Source organism: Phyllobates terribilis, unplaced genomic scaffold, assembly GCF_046119375.1.
Source record: "Phyllobates terribilis strain yellow unplaced genomic scaffold, ASM4611937v1 Scaffold_11__3_contigs__length_659146591, whole genome shotgun sequence".
Taxonomy (NCBI): domain Eukaryota; kingdom Metazoa; phylum Chordata; class Amphibia; order Anura; family Dendrobatidae; genus Phyllobates; species Phyllobates terribilis.
The window spans coordinates 631,251,562-631,265,782 of record NW_027362771.1 but is presented as its reverse complement, the minus strand read 5'-3'; the positions used below and the strand labels follow the sequence as shown (position 1 = coordinate 631,265,782).

Genomic DNA, 14,221 nt, shown 5'->3' with positions numbered 1-14,221 from the left:
GGGAGCGTCTACTACTAATCTGCCTTGTCTGCCAGTCCGCTCACCTGGGAGCGTCCTTCAGTTACCTGCCTGTTACCTGCCTCGTCAGTCAGACCGCTCACCTGGGAGCGTCCACCAGTCACCTGCCTGTCTCCTGCCTCGTCTGTCAGACTGCTCACCTGGGAGCGTCCACCAGTTACCTGCCTGTTACCTGCTGTCACCGTCAGCCCGCTCACCTGGGAGTGCCCACCAGCTACCTGTCAGGTACCCGCCTCGCCTGTCTACCTAGAGACTGTCCCGGTCACTTACCGTGACCACCTGCCCGTCTACCCAGAGACTGTCCCGGTCACTTGCCATGACCACCTGCCTATCTACCCAGAGACTGCCCCGGTCACTTGCCGTGACCACCTGCCTATCTACCCAGAGACTGCCCCCGTCACTTGCCGTGACCACCTGCCTGTCTTCCCAGAGACTGTCCCCGTCACCTGCCATGACCACCTGCCCGCTTACCCAGAGACTGTCCCCGTCACTTGCTGTGAATACCTGCTTGCCCTCCCTGGGAGTCACCCGCTTCCTTACAAGGACTTCCCCCTTGTATTGCAGCTCAGAGTTTCCACCTCCCGGACCCGTAACAAAAATGCTCGGGTGCTCGAAGCTCAGGCCTAGCTCACCGTGATACTCGAATGCTCGACCAGAGCAACAAGCCCAATGTAAGTCTATGAGAGACCTGAGCATTTTTGCGGCGGCACCCCCGGCAGTCTGTAGAAAGCCTAAAAAGTGCCCAAAACGATAGTGACGATGCTCAAATGACATGGAGACAGCATGGGGATCGCCCCAGGAAGCATTTCTGACCCCCAGGTCACTGCTGTCAACAACGTGGTCAGAGGTATTGAGCCACTATTACGGCCTCACAGTAAAACATTTAAAAACAAAACTGAAACCGTTTTCCTGTGAAATATGTTAAGGAACATACTTTCCAGGGTAAAGACTTGTGTATAAGGTAAAATAAATAACCAAAAACAAAAATACTCCCCACACCTTGGGCTATGTTCACAAGTAGCATTTTTTATGCGTTTTTGCACTTTTATATTGCTTTCAACCGTGACAAATGCATTCACCGGGAAATGTCATTTTAACATTTTACAACCTTATCTGGCATGTGCTGTGTGACACATGCATACAGTGCTGAAAAGACATGGGAACAGCATGGGGTAGATGTCTGGAAGCATCTCTGACACCCAGGTCACTGCTTAAAAGTGTGCACATCAGAAGTGATCCTTGCCGCATCAGAAGATGCAGACTTGCAACTATCCCCGTGCAAGTCCTTGTCCCTGGACAGTGTTCATTTTTACCTCCCACATTCCTTGCAATGCAAGCGACAGTATGCAGCCTGCCACCAACCCATCCCCAGGCTGCAACACCAAACTGCTTGCTTGCTTGCACTTGAAATTGGGCCTTTTAGGCATGTGGAGGAGGAATCTGGCCACCACATCATGGCTGCATCGGCGGCCTGGTATCCATACTCAGTCCCCAGCCGCCTGGCGGCCGGGTGTCCATGCTTGGTCCCCAGCTGCCACGGGACCGCCGGGTTTCCATACTCAGTCCCAAGCTTCCCCGCAGCCGGGTGCCCACACACCGTCCCCCATACAGTGCTGAAAAGACATGGGAACAGCATGGGGAAGACCCCTGGAAGCATCACTGACACCCAGGTCACTGCCTAAAAGTGTGCCCATCAGAAGTGATCCTTGCTGCATCAGAAGATGCAAACTTGCATGTGGAGCTGTCCTGGGAAACATGGAAAGGTAAGGATGAGGTTGGTTTATTATTTTACTTTTATTGCAGAAGACATTGGCTTCAGCTGGAATTAGCGTGATGGTAAGTAGAGTTTAATTTAGAACATTAAAGGAATGTGTATTTCAATTAAAGGATTTTATTCACCATGTGGGTGTCTTTATTTTACATTTCACTTTCACTATGGGGTTAGTAATGGGGGTGTCTTATAGACGCCTCTCCATTACTAACCTGGGCTTGATGTCAGCTGGCATTATAAGCTGACATCAACCCTAGCCCTATTACCCCACTGCCACCACTACAGGGCAGTGGGAAGAGCGAAGCTAAGTGCCAGGATTGGCGCATCCTATGGATGCGCCATTTCTGGGTCGGCTGACGGCTGGTGTTTCTAGCTTGGGAGGGGGCCAATATTCATGGCACCCTTCCTGGGCTATTAATGTGAGCCCCCAGCTGTCTGCCTAGCCTTTGCTAGGTATTAAAATAGGGGGAACCCACCTCATTTTTTTGGGGTCCCCCATTTTAATAGCTAGTAAAGGCTAGGTATTCAGCTGGGGGATGATATTAGTAGCCTGGGAAGCTCCGTGGGGATTATCCCCTTCCCAGGCTTCAAACATCTGCCCCAGCCATCTGCTTAACCTCTGCTAGAGACTAAAATTACAGGGAACCCCACGCCATTTTTTTTTTTTTTTATAAATCCTTTATTTTAACACTAAATGACAAGTACAGGAACCAACCCTGTCACTGTTCTTATTATATATGTGACTGACATGTTTCTATCTATCTAATCTATGTGTGATGCTCTATTCTTTCTGTTCTAAATTGTCGGGTACCGGTGTATGCCGCTACTGCATTGCCGGCTTTTCATGTTTCACTGTGAACAACTGTTCCCATCGATTTGGGCAATCACTGTAATGCGATAACCACCATGGCTGCGGCATTACAGTGAGTGGCAGACAATCCCTGCACGTATGGTGCCCTAAATAGCGCAAAACATGCAGGACGGGGACTCGAGCTCCGGCCTGAGCATCTCGAGTACTGAGATACTCGGGCGAGTACCGAGGAGTGGCGAGCATGCTCGCTCATCACTAATTAACAGTATTACTGTGAAAAAATCCAGTTACGCTTTTGGAGCACGAACAGTTATCGAACATAACCTCGAACAGCCGAATTATTTGCAAATCGTTCGAGTTCGTTGAATGACTCGAACACCGCCCAAAACAGCTCGAATTTGAGATTGGTGAACAGTTTGAGTCGAATACCGCTCATCTCTAGTCAGAGGGCCTTAACTAAGCCGTTTTTTTCATTTATAGCAACTGGGTCTCCTGTACACTGTTGGCCTAAGCAGTGAATGGAAGGCTTTCAAAAAATTATGAGGAACTGCAATGCCCCTTGAAACAGACGTGGATTACAGCATATTAAAAACCTTCTACCTATTATTGGGGAGTGGGTCTCCCTTAGTTTTCGCCTATGCATTGATAAGCAAAAGCTGACTAAAATTAGGAGGAAATGCAATGCCCGTTGGAAGAGTCGTGGAGGTTAGAGGTAATTAAAAACAACATTTCAATGCCCCTTGGAAGAGCTGTGGAGTTCAGAGTGGTTTAACAAGACAGATTTAATGCCCCTTGGAAGAGACGTGGAGGTCACAGTAGCTTAACGAAACGGTTTTAATGCCCCTTACAAGAGCCATGCAGTATAGCATATTAAAAACATTATTCCCATTATTGGGGAGTGGGTCTCCCATAGTCTTTGCCTATGCCTTCCAAGCAAAAGCTGCCAAAAATTAGGACGGAGGAACTTGCAATGCTGGCAAACAAGAGCCATGCAGAACAGCATATTCAAAACCTTTTTCACATTATTGGGGAGTGGGTCTCCCATAGTTTTTGCCTATGCCTTCCAAGCAAAAGCTGCCAAAAATTAGGACGGAGGAACTTGCAATGCTTGCTAACAAGAGCCATGCAGTACAGCATATTAAAAACATTATTCCCATTATTGGGGAGTGGGTCTCCCATAGTCTTTGCTTATGCCTTCCAAGCAAAAGCTGCCAAAAATTAGGATGGAGGAACTTGCAATACTGGCAAACAAGAGCCATGCAGTACAGCATATTAAAAATAGTATTGCCATTATTGGGGAGTGGGTCTCCCATAGTCTTTGCTTATGCCTTCCAAGCAAAAGCTGACAAAAATTAGGACGGAGGAACTTGCAATGCTGGCAACACGGACCACGGTCAGCCTGGTGGTGGTGTAGTGGTGGTGGAGGCTGAGGATAAGTAGAAGAGCAAAATACAGCCGAAATGAGGAAGCATATACCCATGTGTGGGTGTGAAGTGGTGCATGGGAATATACCTCCCGAAATTACACAGTAGATTTGACTTTATGTTACTCTGCTGTCATTTGGTGGTGATGAGAAGTCTGGCCCAATCCAGCCATTCTTCATTCTGATTAGGGTCAGCTTTTCAGCATTGTCAGTTGACAGGCGAGTGCGCTTATCAGTTATAATTCCCCCAGTGGCACTAAAAACACGCTCCAATAACACGCTAGTGCCAGGGAACGCCAGAACCTCCAAGGCGTACAGAGCAAGTTCATTCCAGAGGAATCACGGAGGACGATGGTAAGGTCGGCAAGGTACTCCCTCACCATCTTTTGAAACTTTCCACTCCTTGTGAGAGTTCCCCATGCCTCAGGGCCTGTAAGCTGGGCGGGTCTCAGAAAACTGTCCCAGAACGTTGACAGTGTTCCCTCTGCTGGATTGGAGTTGCGTCTCTCTTTCCTGTACGCCTTGGTTGGGCAACGAACTTTGACCTCTGCCGCTAGCGTGTTCAGATGGGAATTTTTTTAAAAGATCTGCAGCAAGGGCCTTTTAATACTGCCCCATTTTTGCAGACCTCTCCACCTCAGGAATAAGAGAGTGAAAGTTCTCCTTGTATCGGGGGTCTAAAAATGTCACCAACCAGTAATGACTGTCACCCAACATTTTGACAACGCAAGGGTCACGGTTAAGGCAGCGTAACATAAAGTCAACCATGCGTGTCAGACTGGTAACAGGCAAGACTTCCGTGTCCTCACCAAGATGATGACGGACCATGCTCTCCTCCTCCTCCTCTTCCTCCTCATCCTTCCCCCTGTCCTCAGACCACCCACGCTGAACCGACGGTATGACAGTTGTACAGGTACTACCGTCTACAGCGCATGATACCAGCTCCTGTTCTTCTTCCTCCTCCTCCTCTCCCTCATTGTCCCCCAGTGCACGTTGGGATGAGATGAGCCTGGGATGTGTGTTATCGCTCGCTATGGCTTCTTCATCCATCTCATCATACTCTGGCTGCAATGCCTCCTCTATAATTCTCTGCAGAGAGCATTGCAAAAGATAGACAAGTGGGATGCTGACGCTAATGATTGCGTCATCGTCACTCACCATCTTGGTGGACTCCTCAAAGTTTGTCAGGATGGTACATATGTCAGACATTCAGGTCCACTCTTGAGGTCTTATATGTGGAGTCTGACCTGAATATCGACGGCCTTGTTGCAGCTGGTACTCCACAACTGCTCTCTTCTGCTCAAAAATCCTTTGCAACATGTGGAGGGTAGAGTTCCAACGTGTGGGGACATCACACACCAGTCGGTGTGACGGAAGCTGCAAACTCTGCTGCAACACAGCAAGGGCGACTGAAGCTGCAGCCGACTTCCGAAAATGAGCTGACAGACGTCGTACTTTGATGAGCAGATCTGGCAACTTGGGGTATGAGTTAAGAAACTGCTGAACCACGAGGTTAAGCACATGAGCCAGCCATGGTACGGGTGTGATCTCGTCTCGACTCAGAGCCGCCACCAGGTTATGGCCATTGTCAAGCACGACCATGCCTGGATGTAGGTTCAGCGGTCTCAGCCACAGATCTGCCTTCTCTTTCACAGCTGTCCACAACTCACAAGCAGTGTGAGGTTTATCACCTAAGCTTATGAGTTTCAGCACAGCCTGTTGCCGCTTGTTGGAGGCAGTACTGCAGTGCTTCCAGCTTGTAACTGATGTGGTGATATCTGAGATGGAGGCTGAACATGAGGAGGAGGATAATGCACAGGAGCTGTACACTGTGGGGGCAACTCTGACTGACATAGGGCACGCAATCCTCGGTGTGGTGAGCATGTGTTCCGTCCCAAGGTCTGACTGGGTCCCGGCTTCCACTATGTTTACCCAGTGTGCCATCAGGTAGATGTACCGTCCCTGGCCACAAGCACTTGTCCACGTGTTCGTTGTTAGGTGGACTCTACCAGTAACTGTGTTGTTGAGGACACGGCAGATGTTTTGGGACACGTACTTGTGCAGTGCAGGGATGGCACACTGGGAAAAATAGTGTCAGCTGGGGACCAAGTACAGAGGGACGGCCACCGCCATAAGGTTGCGGAAGGATTCCGTCTCCACCAGCCTAAAAGGCAGCATTTCCAATGCAAGCAGTCGTGAAATGTGCAAATTTAGGACTGTGGCCTGTGGGTCGTTGGCTGCAAATTTGCACTTTTGTTCAAAGGTCTGGGATATGGACAAGTGAATGCTGCGGTGGGATGTGGACGTTGATGCTGTTTCTTGAAAAACTGCCATAACAAGTGAAGATTGAGAGGAGGGGGCATCTTTGCATGCAGTATGGACAGGGGATTGCCTTGCACGCACAACAGGGGGTACAATTACATGCACAACAGTGGAAAAAGCAGAGGTGACACCCGCTGACACTGGTCTTGGACCCTGGGGTTCGCCCCACAATGTCGGGTGCTTTGCTGCCATGTGCCTGATCATGCTGGTGGTGGTCAGGCTGGTACTTTTGTCACCCCTGCTGATGGTGGCATGGCAGGTGGTACAAATGGCCTTTTTGAGGTTATCAGCAGAATCCTTAAAAAACTTCCAGACTCTGGAAGATCTACCGGTTGTACGGGCAGTGTCCCTCGTGTTCTTGTTACGGGGAACTGTTGCCCGCCTTCTGTCTGCTGCCACCACACTGCTTCTTCCTGCCTGTTGGGGTACTCTGCCTCCCTCCCCCTGTGTGCTGCTGGCCTGGCTCTGCGTGTCCTCCTGCCACGTTGGGTCAGTTACTAGATCATCCACCACCTCCTCCTCTTCCACTTCTGCACCACGATCCTCCTCCTCACTTCGTGGCAATAGTGTCTCATCATCATCCACCTCTCGTGACAAATTGCCAGCGTCGCCTTCCTGTGGCCATGGCTGTTCAAATATTTGGGCATCGCTACATGGGATCTCCTCTTCCCCCACTTCAAGCGGAGCAGGCGATGGGCACAAATATGGAAATGGACCAGTGAACAGCTCTTCAGAGTGTCCTAATGTGAGATCAGTTGCTGTCTGATGACACTCAGCATGGTGGGAGGAAGGAGAATCAGGGTGAGGAGGAGTATGCGGTTGAGACTCACGGCTACTAAAAATTGACCGTGTGGAAGACTGACCGGAGGTGGTGGTGCCCAGGTAACTGGAAGTATTATCTGCTATCCAATTAATAACCTGTTCACATTGATCAGTTCGCAATACTGGTGTTGTGTAAATCGGTCAAGAAGTGGGAGCGAGAAGAAGTGGCTGTTGGTTGTGGCACATTTATACCTTGGCCACGGCCCCATCCTCTACACGCACCATCACCAGAACGTCCAGTTCCACGTCCCTTGTCACGCGCCTTGCCCATTGTAAATAAAGTAAAATAGCTTATACTCGCAGTATCAATGGAAAAAGGGTAATAAAAAGGAGATTACAACCGTGGAAGAGGAAAACCACAGTTCTATTTCTCGGGCCTACACCCGACTTTTTTAAACAGATATATTTGTGTCTGAACAGTCAGCAAGACACAATTGCTGTTTTTTTTTATGGAAAAAAGGCAAAAAGTTGGATAATACAGAGATTTGAACCGTGAAACTGCAAAACCACAGTTATAGTTATGTGGCCTACACCAGAATCTTTTAAACAGATATAAACAGACTCATTTAATTATTTTTTTTTTGGGGGGGGACACCAATAGGTTAATAAGACGGGTATTTGCACAGTCTGATTGAGAAAAAAAAGAGGATTTAGATGAAAAAAAAGGATTTTTCCTGGCCCCCGAGACCTGGGACTAAGTCAAGCAATTTGAGCAGCACCACACAGGACTGTAATGCAGTGTTTGCTGGTATAACCACTGCGTCTCCTATACAGCCTGCCTGCCTGCCTGATATCTGGGATGGATATTAGTCCTGAGAAGGACTGTTTGTTTGATTTGGCAGGCTTTAGAGACCCTACACTAACTATTTTGCACTATATATCTCTCACTAACTCAGCAGCACTGTCCATACACTGTCTTATCCCGGGCGACTGTATCCAAGTTGGCAGCGCCCGGTTTTAAATACTCGAGGTGACACTGTGCGGCCAGCCAATCAATGTAATGCCCACAAACAACATGGCTGCGGCATTACAGTGACTGGCTGGCAATCCCTGCATGTTCATTGGCTCTGTAAAGAGCGCCAAACATGCAGGGCGGTGACCCGAGCTCCTGCCCGAGTAACCCGGAAATGCTCGGTACTCGCCGAACATCCCAAGTAGTGAGATGCTCGGGCGTGTACCGAGCAGTGTCAAGCATGCTCGCTCAACACTAATTATGAGGCCATTTTTACCTATTTACACTTCTGAAAATAAAATATGGTAAAGTGGTAAAAATGTAAACTATTACCATTCTTCCTCTTTGTGACGATTTCTCTTTTTAGTTTTTGTGGGTTTTTCATAGATTTCTTGGTAATGCGAATGGAGTAATTCACAACTATAGTTTGTTCTGTTGAAAAAGCAATTATATGGCCACATTGAAGGGTAAAAAAAAAGTTAAGGAAGAAAGGAAGGGTCAAAAATGTAAGCTAAAAATAAATTGCCTCTTCATACAAGGTCTAAATATTCTTCATCTTTTTCCTAATTAAATACTGTTCTTTGCTGGTAGCAAAGACTATAACTGAATATTTTTAGTTGACATGACATAATTTAATACACTGTTTAATTTATTTAAGGACTATTTTATGTACGATTTCCTTGTCTCTTTATCTCACACGACTGTTTTCTCTCCATCTGAGAAAACAGTCAGATTAGGCTAATCAGACTGATCAGAGAAGTATCCTTTTTTCTCAGTGGTGGAGAGAAAAAAAAATATTACTCCTTCTCCAAAATCGGACAACACTTGGATGTCATTTGAGTAAGGTTGAATGTTTTCCACATATCCATACTTACATTGATGATTTTGATCTTACACCCAAATCTAAATCAGACCGATTTTTTCCTCGGGCCAAGTGGTCAGAGGAAAAAATTGCACATTTGCACAGCCCCAAAGAATAACATGGGTATTAGCGCTGGTCCATCAATCTACAGTGTAAAAGATAATTCACTGTTGGAAAACATACAAGGAACATTACAATATTCCCAGGAGTGTAAATCCCAGCAAATCAGCCCCAAGGTCAGCTGTGCAAAGCTCGGAGAGATTGTGAAAACCCAAAGTAGAATGACAACATTGGCACCAATTAGTACGTTAAATGCTCAAGTTCTTGACAGTGAAAATAAATAAAATACTCAACAAATATGACTTGATTCATAGAGTCACCAGCAGAAATCCTCATCTTTTTACAAAAGAACAAAGGGGCATTGTGTAAGCATGCAAAGTTGCCGACTTCAGGAATAATGAACAGATGAGACTGAAGGTCATAGTGCCCTGGGTCACGTTTGGTCGAAACCAGACACATCATATCAACAAACACCTTGTGCCAATTATCAAGCACAGTGGGTGAGGGCTGATCATTTGGGCTTGTTTTACAGCATCAAAACCCTGGTAAATTAAAATCATTGGGTCATAGAGCGAGGTATAAAATGCAACTTTTTTTTTTAAAATAAAATTGAGATGACACGGTCCGGATCATGTCCCTTAGGGTGGTGTTTCCGGGCAGCGTCTTCGGACCGCCTCCCTTGACACGACCTCCGGATGCACCTGTCTGGGCAAATGGGTGGACACGCGCCACTATGGGCGCTGGTGGAGACGCATAGAGGAGACAGTGGGGTGACGCCCCCTTGCCTCACTCTGTTTTTCTCCTCCCGCCCTGTGCCATCTGAAGTAGTAACTGGTCTGCTGCTCTTGGCGGTGGAGGTGGAGTGTGAGGGGGGAACACAGAAATAATATGATAAAAGAATATGGTGATGTTCTGAACATAGTCCTCCCCCTCTCCTCGGGTTCCCCTTTCTCCTTCTTTTTCTCCTCCTTCTCCCAACATTCCCATTCTGACGTTGTAATGGGAAGCAGGTGTGTGTGTCTATGTTCATTGGTGGCAGTATACTATTAAATGAGACCCAATCTAAATTGTGGCAATACCCCGGAAGAAGGGTAAGTGAAATGAAACATGCGTAGGGTATGTGACGCCCTCTAGCCCACATCAGGCTACCTTGCTTTGTCAATAACTTGCCCTATGGGAGGGGTGGGACTATTGTACTCTTAGAATACATACTACTTCATTCCAAGTGATTTTGTATGGGGGAATTTGCAGCAATGTGTTGCACCTATGGTAATAGTTAGCTAGGCGTGTACTAAACCTAAACTAGTAAAGTGTATATGGGCTATGGTGCCACCTGGTGGTTGCTCCCATTTTTTTAAATGTTGTCTGTTTTTATTAATTGTTTTCAATAAGGATTAATTAATTATATGAAGTATTTCTTGGGTGTTGTTTTCTACTCTAAATTAAGCTTGGTTCTAATATACACTGATCTCTTTATATGATATTATTACATTTGTATCTGGAACGGTAGTATATATCCATGTGAAATCCTAGGCATATAGAGAGATTCAATATGTAGAGACATAAAATACCATGTATGTGGACAAATGTACTAAAATAAAATTCATGTACATCCATGACTACAATTTTGTTCTCCGTTGATATGGAAATCTGCACTTTTTGGGAAAGATTTGGTCTTCACGGGTAATTTGAATAAAAATAAAATTTATTTAGAATAAAAGTTAGAATTAAAAATGGACAGACAAAGCTAAAAGTTAAAAATATATGTATATGAAGATCCACATGAGTATGAGAGAAAGGGATCTTATGTGCTGCAAAAGGGTACAGTATTTAGGTCAAAATTCTGGCTTACAGTCATGGCATTTCTATACATGCCCAAATTAAAATAATATGACAGATTTGCATAAAAAAATTCCAATATTCCAAGGATCATTTTTATACCCCAAAGATCAACATACTGTTCTCATACTGATAACAAAATCAGCCTTGTCCTACATTTATAGATGAGATTTCTGTCTTCCAAATCTATGTTTTCCAAAACATTCAGCATAAAAGTAATTGAACAGAGAAATGTGCAATGCATTATAATATATATTAAGAAGAAGATAATTATTAAAGAAGCTCTCCTGCTCCTCCTCCCATCAAAGCTTTTATGCTTAGTATTTTAAAAACATCCTAATATGTAGCACTGTGCACTTACAATTGCTCATTTTGTCTTTCTTCCCAGTCAATTCTCCTCTTTTCTCTGCTCTATGTAGAAGCAAGAAGTCTCTTCTCCCTGCATTTATCATTCTCCACTTCAGCTTCTTACCCAGCTGCTCTGCTCCTCCCCGTCAGGGACTTTTGCAGTGATTCATGACTTGTGCAGAGAAAATTGACCTCCTCCTTCTACATATAGCTTAGAAGGATTCAGCTATTCAGCCTTCATTCTCGTGATGTCATTGACCTAATGGGAAAGAGAAAATTTGCTGAGTAGAAGGGAAACATAAGCAGTTGTAGTATGCCGTGCTATTTAATATGGTTATTGCAATATATTAAGAGGATAAAAGCCTTGATGGGAGGAGGAGGAAGAGGAGGATTGCTTCTTTAAGTAAGCTAAGCAATATTACAAAACTAAGTGCCTAATCTATTTACTGTAATTTCACTAATTCTGGAAATGTTTCTTTCTATTCCTGTGTCCCTCCTTTGCAAAGTTATGCCCCCTAATAAAGAAAGAAGCAACTTTTTATCTTCAACCAACTGGTGGTATACCATAGAAATTTTGTCATAGAGGAGAGAAAGGAAACACCCACAGAGAAATGACCAGGTATGGACCTTGATGGTTAAGAGGATGGTTAAGGAGGACCTTGATGGTTAACAGTTCATCTTTAATACCAAAAGGCAACTTTGGGACAGATGGGAAGAGAAAAAAAAATAAAAAAAATTCTCCAGAATTATTAAACAGTTGCAACTCAAGGGCAGCATGGTGGCTCAGTGGTTAGCACTGTATGGTGGCTCAGTGGTTAGCACTGTATGGTGGCTCAGTGGTTAGCACTGTTGCTTTGCAGCTCTGGGGTCCTGGGTTCAAATCCCACCAAGGACAACATCTGCAAGGAGTTTGTATGTTCTCCCTATGTTTGTGTGGGTTTCCTTTGGCTTCTCCAGTTTCCTCCCACACTCCAAAGACATACTTATAGGGAAATTAGATTGTGAGCCCCAATGGGGACAGTGCCAATAATGTCTGCAAAGCGCTGTTGAATTAATGGTGCTATATAAGTAAGTAAAATAAATAAATAAATAAACTCAATTTAAATGAAAAAAAATATATATTAATAATAATGAAAGGTCCTTCTTAAAACACCACTGCGGCATTTTGTTTTTTTTCAGAGCTGGAGTGGTGCTTTAAATTAAGATCCATGCCCTTGCTTTTATACTCACCCTCATGCACCTTTTTCTTTTTTCGGTACTGCTCCAGTCCCACGGTGCCAACTTGTGACTACAGTATCTGACTGGCTGGAAGTCAGAAGTTACTTCAAAAGTTTTCAATGCGAGTCTATGAGAGCCAGAACGAGGCCAGAGCGAGGCGCTAATAGGCTTGCATTGAGTTGAGACCTCCCTCTTGCTCCATAAAATACTGGAACAACTTGTAGGTCATAAACCGCTGGAGACTGATGTGAGTGATAACAGATGAAGATGCCAAAGGTGAATCTAAGGGGGCAGGAGAATGGGATTTGAAGAACCACTCGAGCGGTAAAATAAAAAAAATGCAGAAGTGGTGCTTTCATAAGTTTATTTGTTGGGATACCAAGTTATTGAGTTTCTTTTATTTTTCTTTTAGTTTTATCATGTGCAAATTATTTGAATTTTTTAAATTTGCAATTCTATATTTTATACATTTGTAAATTCACAGTAAATATAAGTCGTTAATTAGTCAACGGTAATTTTTTTTAAAGTGATATAGGTCACTAATGACTTTTTCAACCCCATTTCTTAAGTCTTTGTTTCGAAGACTATATATTATGGGATTCATTAGCGGAGTCACCACTGTGTACAATAAGGACAGGAACTTGGTAACATTCCAAGACTGATTACTGTTAGGAACCAAATAAACACAGAGAAGAGTCCCATAGTACATCGACACCACAAACAGATGGGCGCTGCAGGTGGAGAAGGCCTTCTGCCTTCCAGTGATCGATGGAATCTCAAAAATCGTGACTAAAATATAAATATATGAAATAATGATGATGAAGAACGGGATGACCACCAGAAAGGCGCTCAGCATTGTAACTTCTATCTCAACGGCTGTGATATCCGAGCATGAAAGCTGAAGTATGGGATCAAGATCGCAGAAGAAATGATCGATAATATTGGGTCCACAAAAGTCGAGTTTGGTTATTGTTAGAGTGTGAATTAATACAACAGAAGCGCTCGTTATCCAGGTCGCAATTACCATTATCAGACAGAATTGGTGATTCACAATATATGTGTAGTGAAGAGGTCGACAGATGGCCAAGTATCTATCGTAACACATCACAGTTAGAAGGAGACAGTCAGCAGTTTCTGAGACATCGAAGAAGTAGAACTGAGCAATGCAGTCCATGAAAGACAGTATGTTGTCCTTAACCACAACAGCCTGCAGAATATTAGGAAGGATATCGGTAGCCAAGATGATGTCTGACACAGAGAGCTGTGTGAGGAAGAAATACATGGGAGTGTGGAGGATCCGGCTGTAGGACACCAGTGCTATAATGAGAAGGTTCCCACATACAGTCACACAATAAACCACAAAAAAAAACAAGAAGACTATGAAGGTTACTCTGTGGGTATCCTGAAACCCCAAGAGATAGATCAGAGATACGGTGGACGAATTTATCTCTTGCATTATCTGACAATAGATGAAAAAATAGATAGGTAGATTCCTTGAAATATCACAATAAAACAATGTTTACCTGGATTGTTCAAAAATGATGAGTTTTTCAAGAAAAAAAAATTATTTATAAAGCTACCTTTTTTAAGGAGTTTTTCTTTTTCCGAAGTGTTTCCTGAAGGGAAGTTGAAAAGGTTTTGGAAGAGCTTTATTTTTCCTGAAGCATTTTTTTGCTGCCTTTTGATTTCACAATGACTAGTTTGGTGCAATTCTGTCAGGATAGGCTTGACGTGGAATTTTTCATTCCTACATGCATTTGTCAAAACCTCTTTAA

The 14,221-nt window shown here is 44.6% G+C and overlaps 1 protein-coding gene and 1 pseudogene across 1 annotated transcript; both read right to left on the bottom strand.

The window, feature by feature from the left end:
• The window catches only part of LOC141167502 (olfactory receptor 6P1-like), a 30,576-nt pseudogene extending 18,112 nt beyond the window's left edge, over nucleotides 1-12,464 (bottom strand).
• A 487-nt stretch (nucleotides 12,465-12,951) lies between these two features.
• Nucleotides 12,952-13,902, bottom strand: LOC141167501 (olfactory receptor 11L1-like). The gene has a single exon (XM_073654900.1). It carries the CDS (start codon nucleotides 13,900-13,902, stop codon nucleotides 12,952-12,954), a length of 951 nt encoding a protein of 316 aa, XP_073511001.1.
• Between the last annotated feature and the right edge of the window lie 319 nt (nucleotides 13,903-14,221).

What these genes read in the sequence shown, in the direction of transcription:
- LOC141167501 (XM_073654900.1), bottom strand. Translation starts at nt 13,902, where the DNA reads ATGCAAGAGATAAATTCGTCCACCGTATCTCTGATCTATCTCTTGGGG.